The sequence below is a fragment of the Panthera tigris genome, chromosome E1 (genome assembly GCF_018350195.1).
Source record: "Panthera tigris isolate Pti1 chromosome E1, P.tigris_Pti1_mat1.1, whole genome shotgun sequence".
Lineage (NCBI taxonomy): Eukaryota > Metazoa > Chordata > Mammalia > Carnivora > Felidae > Panthera > Panthera tigris.
In genome coordinates, this window is record NC_056673.1 from 27,092,924 (window position 1) to 27,112,806 (window position 19,883).

Genomic DNA, 19,883 nt, shown 5'->3' on the forward strand with positions numbered 1-19,883 from the left:
GTATTCGAAATAGAAGTTAACTGTGAGAGGACTCAATAAATGTGGAGACTTGGTAAGGCTTTTAATATAAGGGAACTCCTTCCTGAAGAATATTTTATAGTAAAAAAGAAAATCACCTTAGATTTACCTAGTTCAAAAGGGAGAAATATACAGTACCAAAGAGAGTGGAGAAAGACAAGAATTTTGTAAACCATGTTCTCCCTATGGGTTTTTTCCCTAATTATTCATCCTCAATGAATTATCCAAAGTCACCTGTTCATCAAGTTGAGTATACATGGTTAATCTTTGGCTTCACTGTGTCCACTATGGTGGTTTTTAAGTCCTTTTTCTCAGCTAGTCAGAAACAGATGAAAGCAACTCTCCCAAATCCCATTTTCATCTACTCTGATTCTCAGTCAATAGATGGGAGTCATCAAATGGAGGAAGCCTACAGCCTGGAGGAAGAACACAATCCTGCCAAAACCCTATCTTCTCCTACGGGATTCATTTTAGCCTGTCCTCTAAAACTGTAAAATGAATTTGTTTAAAGCATTACGTGTGTGTGTGTGTGTGTGTGTGTGTACACACACACACACACACACAACTCAAGGTCATCAGAAACTGCAATCCCTAGGATCCCCAGTGTGCATCACTATTAGAGTTCTTCCCTTCCCTACTCCAGAAATGGACTGGATGTGGAAAATAAAAGGAAAGGGCCACCTGGGTGGCTCAGTCAGTTAAGTGTCAAACTCTTGACTTCAGCTCAGGTCATAATCTTGCAGTTCCTAAGATAGAGCCCTATGCCGGGATTCTCTTGGGATTCTCTCTCCCCTGCCTCTCCCCAACTTGTGTTCTCTCTTTCTCAAAATAAACAAACACTAAAAAAAGAAAAAGAAAATAAAAGGAAAGAATCTGGTGTAACTCCAAGATCTTGGCTTCAATAACTGGGTACATGGTAGTTTTTTTTCCCTTTTGCATGGCATATATATTCTATTCTACTGGATAAAGGGAGACTCCGCTCTGGCACAGGGCTAAGAAAGAATACTTGAGTGTCTGTATAAGCTAAGTATTATGATATAAACACAAAAACACACCTCAGTATAACTTTCCAATTGCCAAAAAGTATTATTTTAACTTAATGAGGAAGTTCAGAAAAAAAAAAGATCTCAAACATCTGAGACATTTTCTACAATAGAACACATGAGAATTTAAATTTTTTAATGTGGCAAAATGATTTCAATGCACTCAATTCCTATTATTTCAGAAATAAGCTTTAAAATCTGCTTTACTTCAGAACTTAAAAGTCCTATTTACCCAATGAGTCAGAACAGGAAGTACTAATATAACTTACTGGTAGTTCTACCTCCAAAGCAAAACCCTACAAGCCTGTAACCATTTCTCCCCTCTATGGTTATGCTATTCACACTGAGCAAGCATGTTCAACTCCCACTTTCCTCCTCACCCCCACCTCAAGTGCCACTTTTCCTAGAGTTCAAGTTTTACATTACAAAACATTTACATTTACAAAAACATAAATAATACAGTAAAATAGAAGTTTTCTGCTTTCATAAGTGGCTTTAAACTAAAACATATTCACTCTTGTCATTAAGAAAAACTCTCTTATAGACATGTTTGAGAAGTTCAGCTTTGAGAGGGATAAAGATAATCCTCGTTACCAGTTAACCTGATCCCAATCATTCTGCACAATTTTCTAGTGGGAACTTGAATAAAGCCCTTTAAAAACATCATCTAAATAGCCACTTAAAGCATAGAAAGTCAAATGTTAGCTCACTGGCCCCTACTTTTCTCATAATATAAAAACTATTGGGGTGCCTGGATGGTTCAGTCAGTTGGGCATCCAACTCTTGATTTCAGCTCAGGTCATGGTCTCACAACTCGTGGGTTCAGGCCTGCATCAGGCTCCGCACTAATAGTTCGGAGCCTGCTTAGGATTCTCTCTCTCTCTCCCTCTCTGCCCCTCTCCTGCTACTGAGCATGCAAGCATGTGCTCTCACGCTCTCTCAAAATAAAATAAAACTTAAAAAAAAGAACTACTGACCTAAAAACAAATCACTGGCAGAATGTGTACATCAAAGGACACCACAACATAGATGCAAACAAACTGCTATATTTTGCAGTTCAAATTATATAGACCATTCATCAACATGCCACACTGCAGAAAGACCAAGTAATAAAGTCTGGCCATCCACTCATTAGCTGTCTGACTCTACAGATTAACTGCCATGAACTTCAGTTTCCTCAAGTGCAAAATAAGGCTAACCCTACCTATCTGATGGGATTTTCTTGCTAATTAAATAAGATCATGAACATACAATATTTAGCAGTGTCCTCAGTACACAGGTATTCAAATAACTCTAATGGTCAATTAATTTTGATCTTGCAGATGTCAGGACAATTGAGTTTGTTTTGTTTGTTTTATTTTAGAGAGAAAGTACAAATGGGGGAGAGGAGCAAAAGGAGAGAATCCCAAGTAGGCTCCACACTCAGGGTGAAGCCCAACATGGGGCTTGATACCACAACCCCAGAATCATAACTTGAGTGGAAATCAAGAGTTGAACGCCCAACCAACTGAGCCACCCAGGTGCCCCAAGATTTGGTGAATAGTTAGGGCAAATTTAAGTTAGGGCAAAATAGAGGCATATGGGTGCCTAAGTCAGTAAGAGTCCAACTTCAGCTCAGGTCATGATCTCAGGGTATGTGAGTTCGAGCTCCACATCAGGCTGTCCGTTGTCAGTGCGGAGCCTGCCCCTACCCCTACCCCACGTGTGTGTGTGTGTGCTTGCTCTCTCAAAACTAAACACTTTTTTTTTTTAAAGTTAGGGGAAAATAAATTATATCTTTCATAACACACACAAAAAAGGAAACACAAAATCCAAGTCTGACAGCTGGGTTTTGCATAATGCATTCAGATCCAAGCCTCCTGCCATCCCTTTGGGTTAAGAGCATTAGCCACAGGCACTTGGCCAAGAAGGGGGAAAAAACATCTAGAGCTGACTTTGTGAAGTAGCTTCATCACGACATATATGCAAATAAATTTAGAGAAATAACCTCATTCTAATATAAAGCATTGAAATATCAGTTATGAACTCATTTCCCATCTAAGTGAGAACATTCATTTCAACATAGAAGGACATATATAACACCAGCGAAGGTCTGATTGGCATTCCAGGCAGGTATTTTATCAGATATGATGATCAGGTTTGTCAAATGTATCTGACCAAGGAACACTAGTTAAAAATGTACCAATGGGGGCGCCTGGGTGGCTCAGTCGGTTGGGCGGCCAACTTCAGCTCAGGTCACGATCTCGCGGTCTGTGAGTTCGAGCCCCGCGTCGGGCTCTGGGCTGATGGCTCAGAGCCTGGAGCCTGCTTTCGATTCTGTGTCTCCCGCTCTCTCTGACCCTCCCCCGTTCATGCTCTGTCTCTCTCTGTCTCAAAAATAAATAAACGTTAAAAAAAAAAAAAATTAAAAAAAAAAAACAAATGTACCAATGGCATACAGTGAGAGCTCATGGAATATAATAAAAAAATTAAAAATTTTCTTTCTTTTGGGCACATGTCAGAAAGGGAGCACTTTTGTATCATACAAATATTTCTATTAAGTCCTGCACAGCATCAGACATTATATAACGTGTTGCAATTATGTGTGGACAGCCTTTGCCAGTTAACCAACGCAAGCTATAGTCAGTATTGTTCATCACTTTGTCCCTAGTCTAACACAGTTGCTGATAAGTACTCAAATCTTAGGTAATTATCAAACATTTATAAACCATAAAAATCTAGGTCTGCAAATAAAATATTGTATCACTGGTGGTGAGCTACATGAATAAAATGTACTGGACAAAAGTTTTATACTCCACAATTCATGTTCCTAAACTGCTACATCAAGTACTTTCACATACATGACCTCAGATCTTTACAGTAACTTTGTGAAGCAGCAGGCCTATTTTACTGAGAAACAGAAAAGGTTAGTTTTGGGGTTTTTTTTAATGTTTATTTATTTTTGAGGGAGAGTGTGAGACAGAGCACGAGCAGGGGAGGGGCAGAGAGAGAGGGAGACCCAGAGCCCGACGCAGGGCTCAAATCCACAGACTACAAGATCATGACCTGAGCCAGTCAGACGCTTAACCGACTGAGCCACCCAGGCACCCCCAGAAGAGGTTAGTCTTAACCCATGTTCTCCAATACTATAGCCACATTTCACAAACCACATGTGATCTGAGCACCTGGAATGTGGTTGCTGTGACTGAATTTATTTTAAAATTTAATTAAAACTAAATAGTAACTGATAATTGATTCAATTATGGAAAACTTATGTTTGGAATAACCTAGATAAGCAAATCTGCTTTTTCAATGGTAAATATCATGAAATCTAAATACAGAACAAATATTTCCAATGAAAAGAGGGTCTGAAAGGAGATGTGCTTTTAACTGTAAAATACAAATCAGATTTTGAAAAATCACTACCCCAAAAAAGGAATGTAAAATATCTCATTTGAAAATTTTATACTCCTTATGTGTTGAAATTTTAACATTCTGGATCAAATTAGAACATCCTCAGAGCAAAGTCCAACAGGAAAAAAGCGAAGTAGGATACTGTATAAACTTCTCTTAAGGCCAATCATTCTATTTCTTTGAAATATTTTGTGTCCAAAGATCCAGGTTCAAATCCCATTCTGATACTGTGTTCCCTTGGACAGAGTCTCACTTTAAGTGTTTAAGGATGTCTGGGGGGATTAAATGAAGACTGAAAGCACCCAGCCACATATATTCATAGGGCAAAACAGGCTCTCACAAGAAGTCTACTGTTCCCTTCATTCACTAGTCACTGTTCATCACCACCACTTCCCAAAAGAGACAGTATTCAACTAACACTTTTTTTTTTCCAACAACTTTCAAATAATGAATGTTTTAATTTTGGTTAATAAAATGTTCTAAACATACAAATATGGGTGATCAGATAAACCTTCACTCTTACCAAGCCTATAAATGTACAGTCCAATGTAGTAGACAATAGGCTGATGTGGTCATCTACATTTAAACTAATTAAAAAGAAATAAAAGTAAAAACTTAGTTCCTCAGTGACACAAACCATATCTCAGCATCCTTATGTAGCTAGTATATATTCTTTTATTTCTTTTATTTCTTTTTGTTAAATATTTATTTATTTGGGGGAGAGTACAAGCAGGGAAGGGGCAGAGAGAGCGAGACAGAGGACCTGAAGCAGGCTCGGCGCTGACAGGCTGACAGCAGTGAGCCTGATGTGGGGCTCAAACTAACAGTGAGATCATGACCTGAGCCGAAGTCAGATGCTCAACTGACTGAGCCACTCAAGTGTCCCACTAGTATATATTTTCATCATGGAAGAAAGTTCTTTTGGACAGTAGCTCTCAAAAAGAAAAATCACATCAGTAACAGTGACAGGAAAAAACATACTGTTAAATATAATTCAAATATCACAGGTTAAGGTTTCTAAAATCACGTATTTCACTATACACTAGCACGAAAACGACCATTGTTCTATATACACACAGTTCCATGTCTTACATTATCTCCTAAACAGAATGCAAGCATATTCACCACAATTAGCCACACCCCTTTAAGTAAATAGACCATTAGGAAAATTCTGAAAAACATGATACATCTTAAACTTGAAAGCTATTCCCAAGGTAAACTGCGGCAGAATTCCAGGCAGTATGCCTCTTCCAAGCAGTATAGTTAAGCACATACAATATCACAATAATAGTGGGCACTGCTCTCTCTTTGCAAATCAAAACAGCCATAGCAAGAACTCCTACCATTCAATTCACAACACATTCCAGGCCTGCATTTATGGATCAAAGAGGAAAAAAAAATGGGTGGGGAGATTTTTAATTGCAGAACTCAAGAACCTGGGTATACAGTAGAATGTGCCAATCAGCATAAAGATACTTAATGTGCCAAGAACTGAGAATTGCAGGCAACATTTTACGTATAGTCTAGGATGTTTTTTACAATCTGCAACTCTAGCAATATCTTGCCCAAATAGGCACTCATCTGTTGACTATCAGCCTAGCAATCCTAAAAAAAAAAACCACACACACACACACACAAAACCTTCATAACTTAAAATACTTAACATTCATTTCATATAGTTCCAAGGCTTGATGACAGATCCTTCAGTTGGCCAGAACAGTTAAAAATAAATTCACTTACAGTTCACCTTTGGAAATTTTCACAAAAACTAACTCTACAGTCAAGTTCCTCAATTCTTGTTCCCAATTTTTATCCTAAGTGTTTCAGAAAATTTTCTGCTACTTAGCAAACTGGCAGAACTCAGGCCAAAGACCCGAGGTGCCTATTAAAATAATACTTATTAATTTTTTAAAAAAGAGAAAGGATAAAAATGAGAAGTTAGGAGATACTCTGTAAGAAGTTGGTGACTGGGGCCCTTTGCACCATTAACCATTATTAACTGGAAGTTCACAGACCCACTAGCAAGCTTAACTTTAGGCATGGCATATTACTACAAAAAAATGACTGAATTCTCCAAATACATTTGCAAAGCTGCTTTATACTCAAATCTTCAAATTATTCCAAAAGGAAATGGTTTCACTTGAATATACGGAGAAACTCAGAAATCAGACCCATATTAAATCTGTCTTCAATTAGTGACAAGGTTAGATTCCAATCTCTGGGATTATTTAACAATTCTCATCTCGTCTTTAATCGAAATGAAAAGCTACTGCTCAAATCACCGCTAGTTAAGAAATAGGGTTTACTAATGGGACATACCTCTGCCTTGTAAACACCAACAGTACCTGTTTGTCTATAATTTACAAACATTTATCTACAAAAAGATTATATTTCAGCAACACTCTAGTGTGAGAATGAGCCTGTGTTTTCCCCTCACACCTAAAAATATTATTTTCCCAACTCTTTACATTCATTTACACCCCACTTTAACAGAAAGAACACAGCAATTAAAACTTGGAGCAAAAACAAGAACTTCTCTGTGTCCACTGTCACTTAACATTTTTTAACCTTTTGTAAAAGTGTTCCATTACTTCAAATGAGTTATCTGAAAAAGCACAGATGACTAAAGGTGTGTAACTTATTTTTTAGATTTATTCATTACAATTCAAAACTTAAAGGAAAAAAATTTCTTGCTGATGCAAAGATTAATACCTGTAAAGAAATAATGAAGTTATGTTACTGATAGCCTAAATAGTCATCCTTTTTATTAACAAGAATCCTTTATGTATACCGACTAGAGAAACTAAATAAAATAGCTTTCAACGGTAAGGTGTCCAATAGGCCACTAACATTAATGTCATGTCAAACCACGGCATCTTTTATCATTATGAATTCAGGCCTTCAGAAGATGAGCTGAGGCAGGCCTCTTTAAGGGGGTATTTGGGAAGAAAACAAAATACATGAATAAATTACTGCAGCCAGAGTAAAACCAGGATTGGTGAACTAAGAAAATGAGAAGCTCAAAAACGGCTTAATTCAGTCAAGCCCTCCAATGATCATCTATCTGCCTGGGCCCGCCACGGGCAAACTGCCAGATAAGACAGTATGTTGCATAGGAAAATGCACCACGGGGGAAGAACTCTAGAACCTACTAAAAGTAAGCCAATTGCAGACCAAACAACCTTGCATATCTCAGAACAGGTGTGCTCTATCTCCAGGACTCTTATTTCATTCCATGCAATCCTGAAGGAAGTACTTGCCAAGCCCACAACTACCTGCTATACGCCAGCAGACCCCAAGATAACCTATGGATAACTTTCCCACCTCTTAAAACGAAAGAGGGGATAAAAGCTGCATCATCCCCAGAGAAATCAAGAAAGGAAAAAAAGACGAGTACCCCTAGGGACCTTGACCCCACGCACTCTGAGACTGACACCGCCCTGAGAAATACGTTCCCCCATTTACCCTCCTCCTGGTTCCTTCAGTGACCTTCTGTTCCTACTGCCTCAGGGAAGGCTTGAGGCAAGTCACTGCCGTTCCACCCACCCCCAGGGGAAGGTGCCTTTCCCAGTTGAGAGCCGCAGAGGGAGGAAGAAAAAAGGTTGCTCCTCCCCAGCCCACCCGCCCCACAACTGCCGAATACAGACACGATGGGGAAAGGGAAGAGAAGAGCAATCGGAGATGACAGCTCTGCACTGGCCTAGGGACTGAAAATCCTTGCTGTGGAAGAAACGCGGGAGAATCCTTCCCACCCCCCACCCCCACCCCACCCCCCGCCAAGCAACCCAAATGAATGAACTGAATAAAACGGCGAGGGGGGGGGGAGGGGGTTAGAATGCGCAGTTTTTACCACCCAGGAAGCGAAAATAGAGGCCCTCGAACCCAGGCCTGGCCTCGCTGCCTTTTGCACCCCGACTCTCGTCCTTTCTATCCAAGTCCCACACCATTAACCCTTAGGCTTTCCAAGATAGCGCCCCTATCCTCCATCTACCCCAATACCCCAAGCACCGATACCCACCCCGCTCCGATCCCGCTTTTTGCTTGGGCCCAGACTCTAGCCTCTTCCTTCCGACTACCCTTTCCACAGCCCTCATAGGCCCGAACCCAGCCGCACCTGGAGATGCTCCTGAAAACGAATTGGCAGAATCTGGGCCATGGCGCTGTCGGGTTGTATGGTCTCCTCCTGTCACTGGGGCTGCGGGGCAGTGGCTGCCCTGGCTCTCCAAGGGAGAGGAGGAGAAGGGGGAGGGGGAAGGCTGGACTCAGCAGGATACTCTCCGGGGACGCAGGAAACTGGCAGGCAGACGAAAGAGCTCGGGTCGGGGGCGGAGGCTCCAGGGTCCGGGAGAGCCGCAATGGCGGAACCGGGCGCAGCGCAGACTCCGGAAACGGCTGAGCCCTGCGGAGGGATCCCGACGACAGAACTCCGCCCAAGTCACCTCACCCCCTCCGCCTTATGTACCCCTCCACGGAGTGCCGCGGTGCAGTGAGGCGCAGGAATTCGGGGCGCAGTGCGCCGAGGAGCTCTCGCTTACTGCTGCGCCACGAGGGTAAATTAGAGGTATCGGAGGGACTACTTTTTTAGACTCATCACTTTCCCCAGCCTCCTTCTTTTCCTCCCCCCCTTTTTTTGCATTTTGCCACATCATGCGACTAGCAGTGACCGACGTCATTTCCGTGGGCGCTTAGGTCCCACCCACGTACTTCCGGGTGCACGTGATGCTGGTCAGGAAGGGTCGGCTGATAGCTGCCAGAGTACGGAGCGAGTTGTATGGAAGTGCAGTGTCTCCTGAGAATAGGGTGGCTGTTGGGCCGCTGTGAGGAATGGCGGTGTTACTCCCTTTCCTTCTGGGCCCTGCCTATTTAAATTGATTCCCATACGAAGAGGACGTGGCGTGGGCAGATGGGCTCAGCCTCCCGCCCTCTCCGTGACTCAGGGAAACGGCCTCCTTGCAAGAGCTCTGTCTTGGCAGCCGCCTGCAGCACTCCTCCCCCGCCTACTTTCAAACCGTGGGTGGTTTCTTACATCTCAGGGAGTGGGAATGAAATGGGGTTTAAGATACTCCCTGCCCTTATGCACACCGTCCTGACGCTTGGAGAAGCTGACGCTTGGATTCTAACTAGAATTAGCAATCTCTTTGTACGTTACCTAAATAGTTGGCCCAAAGGACAGTGAAAGCCATTTATGAGGTGTCTGAAGCTGGCCTGATAGCTTTTATTTCTGCGGACATTTTGGCGGACGTGTATGTGACATGAGTCAAGCTTGGTATAAAGAATTAAGAGTATCATATATGTGCTACAGAATTGGACCAAAATTGTGATAGGATTTTTTAGCCACATCAAATGAGTCTGAAAGATTTCGATAATTAGTTTAAGGGAGAAGTTTGACACCTTTAAGGGTCTACGGTGTGACTAACATACATTCTTCGAAAAAGGGTTTAGCTATTAAGCGGTGTATTTCAGTGGGACCACCTTAACATTGCCCATTAATGAGCAGCGTTTGGGAATGTAAGCGCTTCAAAGCTGGCTGGCACATCTTGTCTTCTAACAGCATTAATATAACTATGGTATTCATTATCAATTAATAACCTTCCCAGGAGTTTATTGCTAAGGTATAAGCTGTAATATTTCATTAATGGCACAAATGCAATAAAGGATACAAGAATTTAGTTCTGTACCTTTCATCTTTATAGGAGATGTGATTATTTTTCCAGAAAGATCTTGAGGAAAAACAAGTACATAGTAATTCTTTTTACTGGCCTTTTCAGTTAAACATAAAACCCTATTAGGTATACAATAATTCTGTGTGTTAAGCAGTTTGGCTTAGAGAAGTTTGCTTAATCATTTAAATTGCTTTTAATGTTTTTCCCAAAATATATCTCACCTACTTAGGATGAGAGAAGAATCTTTGGCAGTTAGGAGACAGAGACTGTTTTGCATTGCAAAGAAAAGCCTTGCCACCATAAGAGTGAATATTTATGCTAGGCAAAATGTTTGAAGATGTTCTGTATTCTGCAACCTTTCTAATTCCGGTTTAATAGTAGTTGCTTTCAATCCTTTTTGGAAGTAGACAAATTCTAAATTAAAAATCTAAAGGAGTTATTGTTTTATTACAGTAAAAGCAATAGCTCAATCGGATTACATTTCTAATCTCAGAATCTGAGGTACAAGAGCTATATCATGAATGGGCCACCAAAATTTTCTTTAAGTTGTTAATAACTGTCTTGTATTTTCATGCAGACCTGTAATTTCAAGCATTGTACATTTAGAATTCCCAAAGCAATTGATTTTAGCTTGGATATTTGAATGTATGCAGTATCTTAACCAAAAGTGCACTGACGTTATGTTAATGACTGCTGTGTCATCAGACATAGAAATGTAAAAATGCATTGTTTTCAGAAGTCATTTAGGGAGAAGAAAAACAGATTATAATTTACCAGTTCGTTTTGAACACTGCATCCTTCAAATCAATAAATCCAAAATGTTTCAAGAGGAAAAAAGGGTCCAGATGATAAACATTAAAACCCAAACCTGTACATTTTAAAGAGCAATAATTTTGGTTGAGGTAATAAAGAGAGCTTTTTACAGTAGTAAGTTGTTCCTGCTAATGGTGTAAAGGCGGAAAGAAAGGTTATCCTTGGTTAGAAGTCCCAAAGGCAGAGTCACTGTTAGCAGTTACCTGAGCAGTAACCAAATGGCTTTGTTTTCAGATGCTACCTTAAGTTAGAGAAGATAGATAACCTAATAAATCAGAAAACAAATGCTAAGTTTGGGAGGAGTTTTTTCTAACTATGACAAAGTCTTAACATGTATACTGTATTAATGTGTTATCATCCTGGCTTTTAGTTTCATAAAATGTTTTAGTAAGTAGCCATATTAATAAAAATAAATGGTCAAGTTCTTCCAATTTGAAGCTATTTTTATCAGTATATTCAATAGTAGGTCCTCGCTCTGAGTCACAGCAAGCACCATTAGCAAAAACTGCATTGTTCATATGCTATTTTGAGGAGTGTACATTTCTCAAAACCTATACAAGAAACCTTTACTGTACCCCTAATTTTATATTTTGTGCCAGGAAATATATTTTATATATGTGTGTGTGTGTGTGTGTGTGTATGTGTGTGTGTGTGCAAAACATCTAGTGAGTATGATACCTCAGAAAAAAATTCATTTGATTGCTCTGTAGGTGCTCATCTTCAAGCAGCCCCCAAATTAAGGCCACTACCTTTTAACTTGACCTTTTAAAAATAGCATGAGCTAGCTGCATTGCAAAAGCCACAAAGTAAAGACATTTCTCAAACATTAAGAGATTTTTTTTGCTTTTTATTTTTTGCTTTTTACAGAGAGAGCATGAGCAGGGAAGAGAGGCAGAGGGAGAGAAAGCGAGAAAGAGAAGCCCAAGCAGGCTCCATACTCAGCACAGAGCCCAAGGTGAGGCTTAATCCCACAGTGGACCCTGGGATCATGAGCCAAGCCTAAATCAAATCCAGAGTTGGACACTCAACCAAGCTACCCAGGTGCCCTTAAGAGATTAAATTTAAAGCAAAACTTAAATTTTTTTTAATGTTTATTTATTTTTTAACATTTTTTTAAATGTTTATTTTTGAGACAGAGAGAGACAGAGCATGAACGGGGGAGGGTCAGAGAGAGAGGGAGACACAGAATCTGAAGCAGGCTCCAGGCCAGATCTGAACTGTCAGTGGGGCTCAAACCCACAACCCGTGAGATCATGACCTAAGCCAAAGTCGGACACTTAACCAACTGAGCCCCTTAAAGCAAAACTTTAAACCTAACCCACTGTACCAATTATTTAAAATTCAGATTTTAATGAAACCAAAGGGTTTCATTAAATGGTATACTTTACCATTACTCAATAAGTGGTTTTGCCATTTAAACAGCTTTGAAACATCTCAGCCCCATAACTTCCTGGATATGAATCCCACAGGATTAGGTAAAGAGCATCATATCAAATGCACTGACTCAGGTATCAGTCAACCTATAGTGCCCACTTTATTTTGGCCCTGTACAAGGCACTGGTTATAGGTGAAGCTCACCTGAAAGGAAACATTTACAAAACCAGAAAAAAAATTTCATGGCCTTTTTAGTATGAGATGGACCTGAATTTATACTCAGTATTGTTCACTACTCAGGCTTGTCCTAAATCTGTGTAGACAAGTTTTATAATGTATCATGGATGGCAAATAAGATCTATACTGAATCTTTATTCTGTGTCAGGATTGAGCATGTCCCAAGTGAATAGCCAAGACTAGCCCTGTGGGACTACAATCTGGAATCTAGTCATATTATTTAGGCCCCTCCCATGTTGTCTAAAGGTTAAATCAGTTTCCAACAGAGGAATGAAGTAGCTCATAACATTACCTTAAAAAGTCCTCTGAGGAAAGTTGGTTCAAAAATAGTGATACACACAGAACACTATGGACAGAAAAACCTAGAAAAGTTATAACCATGCTGATCAATAGAGAGTTGGATGCATGTCAGTGTCCCTTTCATATCCAAAATTTGAAGTCATAAGAAGCTTGAGGGGGATTTATACAGGAAGGGATAATGAGGATCAAGGTGTTGGAATGATTGTTATGGGCTTTTTATTTCCTTTCTAAATATGTAGAACTGTCTCTTCACCTCCTAGAGTTATTACTGTCTCCAAAGCAAGGCATGACCCACAAACATGTTCTCTCAGCAATCGTAAAATTCTGTTACACTCCAGGGATAGTTCCACTAGTAGCAATGCACATATGCAGCCTTCTGATAGTAGTAAACTCTTTCTCAGAACAGAATGGTTAAAAACTAAGATCTGAGGGCACCTGGGTGGCTCAGTCAGTTAAGCATCCAACTCTTGATTTCGGTCCAGGTCACGATCTCACAGGTCATGAGATCGAGCCCCACGTCAGGCTCTGTACTGACAGCATGGAGCCTGCTTGAGAGTCTCTCTCTCTCTCTCTCTCTCTCTCTCTCTCTCTCTCTCTCTTTCTCTCTCTCTCTCTCTCTCTCTCAAAAATAAATAAATAACCATTAAAAAAAATCTGGTAAGCAAAGTTTTGCTTAACTCAATAATAAAGGTTCAAGGAAGTATAATTTACTTGATCAACAAACACCTTTCAGTACATACAATGAAAAGTTAAACAATGTTAAAAACTCTTGATTAATTAAGACAATATTGTATATGGAGAAAGCAATTCTGACTTTTAAGGTCCTCAGGTTCATCACTGTGAAGTTTTTGTAAGTACACCTACATATGTAGCCTGATCTGAATATATACCAAATTTAGGACACACTACAAATTACTTTTTTAAAAATGACTTACCTCAATAGGTCATGACTGATAAGGGTAGATTATGTAAAATGAACCAAAAACCTGGTTATTTACTTTTCCTGGTTGCTTATATTCCAAATAACTGTGAGTTTAATGTTGTATAGTACACAACCATACTAGTCATTCCATAACATCCCAGTAATGGAAAATATATAGCATTCATATAAGCCTACCTCATATTCATTGATTTAAATTTCTTTTTCTGAGCCAGCCCTGTTAGCATTAAGAGGCATGAAAAAGTTTCTTTAGGGTGAAAATAAAAACTAACCTGATAAAGACAGTCCTTTACCATCTCTGTACTTTTGGGTTATCTAGCTAAGCCATCAAATCAGACATAGATATTATACTCCTCATTACTGAAGAGGGCTTAAAAATTCCAGTTCTTGAAAGGGAACTAAATGGAATAGCAGACTGGCACACAATGGCAGTCTCCAAGTACTACATGCTATAAACAGATAACCTGAGTCCAAGAGGACTTTCAGATTTTTCTGTCTCCCCAGAATGAGTGCCACCCAAATTATTCATTTTATCTACTTAGTGTTAGCCCAAGTTACAGACTGGAAGCTGAAAAACCCTTCAAAAAAGCCCCTCTCAAGGCGACATGATCTTTCCATTGTTGTGATGGATCTTTCCATTGTTTAACTTTGATTCCTCTCCCAACCACACAAATACTGTCTTTTTTATTCTAGTCCTAGTCTTACTCCTACTCTGCCTTAAAAACTGAGCTTAAAATCTATTTATCCTACTTGTTAAGCTATTATAACATTTACTGACTGTACCCCCTGTTTAATTCAAAGCCCAACTTATGTTGTCAATAATCATACCTGGAGCTAGCACAACAATCATTTATAAATATCTGACATATATACAAGGCACCAAACTGGGTGCTAGGCTATTATTTTGGATTAACCCATCTCATTTCCTATGTATTAGCTGAACACCAAGTAATATTAGATTAAGAAACATGTAGCTTTTATCTGGACAAGTAATGTGATCTTTTCTTCAAAAATCTTTAATAGTTTCACAAGAGTTTTGTATTATTCATATTTTAAGGTTAAAGGAACAGCTAACAAGTAATATGGATTACTTTGAAATTTGGGGGGAGAATAAAGACTATAATTTAAATTTATTGATACCTAACATTATGCTCATTCCCGTCAACTCTGCTATAAAGAAAAATAAAAGGGGCACCTGAGTGGCTCAGTCAGCTAAATCCAACTTCAGCTCAGGTCATGATCTCCCAGTTGGTGAGTTTGAGCCCCGTGTTAGGCTCTGTGCTGACATCTCAGAACTGGGAGCCTGCTTCGAATTCTGTTGTCTCCCTCTCTCTCTGCCCCTCCCCTGCTCACGCTCTCTCTCTCTCTCAAGAATAAATAAACATTATAAAATATTTTTTAATAATAAAGAAATATAAAAGCCAGAAAAATCTCAGATACTTCATGAAATTAAGATCTCTTCTTACAAATGAAGTAATCTGAATTAGAATTGGTATGTGAAAAGTACTTTCCTGGATTAAAGTGTAAGTGGTAAAAAGTGAAATCAAAAGAACGATATTTCCTGATGTGAAAATTATATGAAATCTAAACTTCATTGTCCATAAATAAAGTTTTATTGGAACACAGCCATATCCATTTGTCTATGTATGGCTCCTTTTATACTACAACAGCAGAGTAATTTCAAGAGAGACTGTGTGGCCGGAAAGCCTAAAATATTTACTATCTGCCCTTATCAAATTCAAATCAGTTATTTCCTATAGACAGTTTCAACATAAGGAAAAAGATGAGTATCTAAATATGTAAGTTAAAATAATAATGAGGCACATTTTTTGTTCTATAATTAGAAGAATATTTTTGAGTGACAACAGGCTGCAGTAAGGCAGGCACTTTACTACATTGCTGTTGGGAACATAAACTGGTTCACCTGTTTTGCAAAGCAAACCATCAGGAGTCTCAAAAAATCACTTTCAATGCTATAAAGAATTTGACCATAAGAACATATCACAATTTATTCAACTATTTTCCTATTGATAGATACATATGTATTTTTCAACTATTTTGCTATTAGAAACACTGGAGGATATATAACATTTTTATGAATGCTGTATTTAACATTTCCATGTATTTAACATCAATCATCAACTGATGCTAAATCTATGTGAGTCAAACTTTATGAGGAACAGCATATTTTCTATAATCTCAAAGAGTTTCTAGAATCTATATCTAAAGGTGGGCGTGCTGGGTCATAGGTTATGCACATCTTCAACTTTACTACACATTCGCCAAAATGTTCTCTAAAATAAAATCAATTTATTCTATGCCAATGCTTTTCAGGCATATTGACTGTTGCTAATCTAATGGAAAAGAATGGCATTTCACTGTTTTCAACTGGATTTCCCTAATTACTAGTAAGATTTAGTATCTTACTGACCATTCATGTTTCTTCTTTTGTGAGGAAATATGTCCCTTGGATATTTTTCTATGGTAACATTTGTCTTGTCTCTTTTTGTTTTGTTTCATTTAGTAATTTGAAAAAGTGAATCCTCATTCTTTTAAGAACAAACTTCTCCATTATCACCACTGTTGCTCCAAGGCTCCTTCCACCTTCTTAACTAGATCCAGTATTCCTCTCATACTATTTCTCTCACAGTGGAAATCAAATTCTTTTGTTTTTTTAAGAGAGAGAGTAAGTATGGGCTGGGGAGAGGGGCAGAGGGAGAGAGAAAGAGAATCTTAAGCAGGCTCCACGCTCAGTGTGCAGCCTTAAGTGGGGCTCAATCCCATGACCCTGGGATCATGACCTGAGCCGAAATCAAGAGTCAGACGCTCAACTGACTAAGCCACCCAGGTGCCCTGGAAATCAATTCTTTTTACAGGAACTCTTGTCACAATTACCTTAAAGCTTTAATAAATTCATATAGTACAAAATGAGTCAAAATGCCATAACTTGGTTTCCAAAGCCTTCCATAATCTGTTCTCAACCAACATTTTCAGCCTGTTACTTTCTTACATATAATCCATGCACCAAATAAAGAGACTGTTTGCTACCCTTCTCAAATAGCCCCTGGGCTTTTTAAATTCTCTGTCTTGATCTATATACCAACTCCCATCTGTTTATTGGAAATTCTTCAAAGAAAGCTCTTTCTCATAATATAATGCGAACAAATAAATATAGGAAAGAATTTGGGGGCACTTGGGTGGCTCTGTCGGTTGAACGTCCAACTCTTGATTTTTGGCTCAGGTCATGATCCCCACCTCAGGCTCTGTGCTGAGTGTGGAGCCTACTTGAGATTCTCTCTCTCTCTCTCTCTCTCTCTCTCTCTCTCTCTCTCCCTCTCTCTCTCTCTCTCTCCCTCCCTCCCTCCTTCTGCCTCTCTCCCCAACTTGTGCACACTCTCTAAAATAAAATAAAATAATTTTAAATATATTAAAAAAAAGAATTAGGAAAAATAAATCACCATTTTGCAACCATAAAAATAAAACTGATTCAGCAAGAATCATCAGTTGATGATAAATCCAGAGGATGATAATTTATAAGAAACAGGCTATTTAACATAATTTCAACATATCCCTCCTGAAATTACTTATTAATTATAAGAGTAACTACAATGAAGAAATCAATATACTCTAACCAAGTAATCAAAATTAATATCACCAGGGCACCTGGGTGGCTCAGTAGACTGAGTGTCCGACTTCGGCTCAGGTTTATAAGTTTGAGCCCCGTGTCAGGCTCTGTACTCACAGCTAGGAGCCTGGATCCTGCTTTGGATTCTGTGTCTCCCTCTCTCTCTGCTCCTTCCCTGCTCATTCTGTCTTTCTCTCTCTCAAGATTAAATAAACATAAAAAAAAATTAAAAAACATTCATATCACTAATAAGGGGCATATACCATACCTCCAGATTTGATGCTTGAGGAAAGACATTATGCAGTATTCTAATAAAAAATGCATAACCATGAGGAAACATTAGAGAAATCCAAATTGAAGACATTCTATAAAATAACAGCCTGTGAGTGCCTGGGTGGCTCAGGCAGTTGAGTGTCTGGTTCTTGATTTCGGTTCAAGTCATGATCCTGGGGTCATGGGATCGAGCCCCACATCAGGCTCCACACTGACCATGGAGCCTGCTTAAGATTCTCTCCCTCTCTATTTCTGCCCCTCTCCCCCACTTGTGCTCTCTCTAAAATAAAATTTAAAAAGAATTTTAAAAATATATAACTTAGCCTGTATTACTAAAAAGTGTCACAAATGTTATTCAAAATGTTAAATGTGAAAGAACAAGAAAGACTGAGGACATTTTGCAGACTAAAAGAGATTAAATACAATACACAATTTGTGATGGGATCCTGAACTGGGGGAAAATTTATAAAGGACATTATTGGGACAACTGATGAAATTTGAGTATGGACTATAGATTTAGAATGTGTGCATAACATTTATTAAAATGAAAGAGCTTTCATGCTAAGAATCCACATATACCCCCACATTTAAAAAAATACACTGAGGGGCGCTAGGGTGGCTCAGTTGATTGAGCATCCGACTTCGGCCCAGGTCATGATCTCATGGCTCATGGGTTTGAGTCCTGTGTCAGGCTCTGTGCTGACAGCTCAGAGCCTGGAGCCTGCTTTGGATTCTTTGTCTCCCTCTCTCTCTGTGCCTCCCTGGCTCACACACACTCTCTCTCTGTCTCTCTGTCTCTTTCTCTCATAAAGAAATAAATATTTTTTTAAATATTAAAAAAAGAAAAAAGAAAATACATTGATAAATATACCTGAGAAGAGAAACTGGTAAGACTAATGTACTGACAGTGTCAACAGCACTGGAGATTACAATGAACGAATTAACCACACAGGGAATGTTAGAGGAACCATCATCGCTAACCTTACTTTAAGAACAAATACAGAGAGGGGTGCCTGAGTGGCTCAGTCAGTTAAGCATCCAACTTCAGCTCAGTCATGATCTCACGGTTCATGAGTTTGAGCCCCACATCAGGCTCTGTGCTGACAGCTCACAGCCTGGAGCCTGCTTGGGATTCTTTGTCTCTCCCTCTCTCTGCCCCTCCCTGCTGTGCTCTGTCTCTGTCCCCATCTCTGTCTCTCTCTCAAAAGTAAATAAACATTAAAAAAAAAAAAAAAAGAACAAACACAGAGATTGGGTCCTTATGTGATTTTTCAATAAAGGCTCAAGTTTCTAGAATTGAACAGAAAACTGTTTAGACACCAAAGGAAATAACTGCAAAATAGTTACCTATAAAAAATTTAGATTCTTAATTTTTACAAAAAATTTCTAAAAACACACATTATACTGCCTTTTGAATTTTAATGACACTAATAGCTTTATTTAACAAACATTGAGAGACTACTATGTGCAAAGCACTGTGCTAGGTGCCATGAAAGATACAGATATGAAAAAGACATAGTCCCTGCCCACAAGGAGCGTATAATCTAGTGGGGGAGACAGACAAATACACAAATAACTAGAATACAAGGCAGTAAACAACAGAGGGGCAAGTGCTGACTATGGCCTGAGTGTGACATAACTAGCCTCAAGGTTCCAATTTGAAACACTGGTGATCTGGTGTTGGCTGCTTTGAAAAAAATCCCATCTCAAGATCAGCATAACAGATGTTTAAATGGTCATACCCAAGCAGCTGGAGGCAAGAGACTAGGCCAGGTGGAGGGGCTGTTTGCAACTGTCATGCCTACATACGTGGTGCTGATACAAGTATGTAGGGACAGCTAAAAAACAAAAACAAAAACAAAACAAAAAAAATACATATATCATCTGTCCTTTGGTTAATGGCTATAGCTACTGTTTTAAACAATATATTTTTATATAAAAAGGAATTTGTATAATCCCAGAAAAATCAATTTAAGGATTAATAATAATTCAACAAAGAATCTTGCCATAGGCAATTTTCTTATTTACTAGTTGATTAAGTCTTTTCTCTAAATATCTATAAAGCTCTGTAGCAATTAAACAGTTAGACATCTAAGTATTGCTGAGTAAAAACCTCTTATGTTTAGCCTTCTGAAGGAAATGGTCACATACCTGATAACCTGATATAATACTATTCTAATAGCAACAAGAAGGCTTTAAAGAGA

At 39.0% G+C, this 19,883-nt stretch overlaps 1 protein-coding gene across 1 annotated transcript in view; it reads right to left on the reverse strand.

The window, feature by feature from the left end:
• Window positions 1-9,021, reverse strand: part of CLTC (clathrin heavy chain) — a 65,862-nt gene extending 56,841 nt beyond the window's left edge. The window contains exon 1 of the mRNA XM_007086740.3: window positions 8,569-9,021. Coding sequence (XP_007086802.1) covers window positions 8,569-8,610 — 42 coding nt within the window. The 5' untranslated portion in view covers window positions 8,611-9,021. The remainder of the gene's footprint in view (window positions 1-8,568) is intronic.
• Between the last annotated feature and the right edge of the window lie 10,862 nt (window positions 9,022-19,883).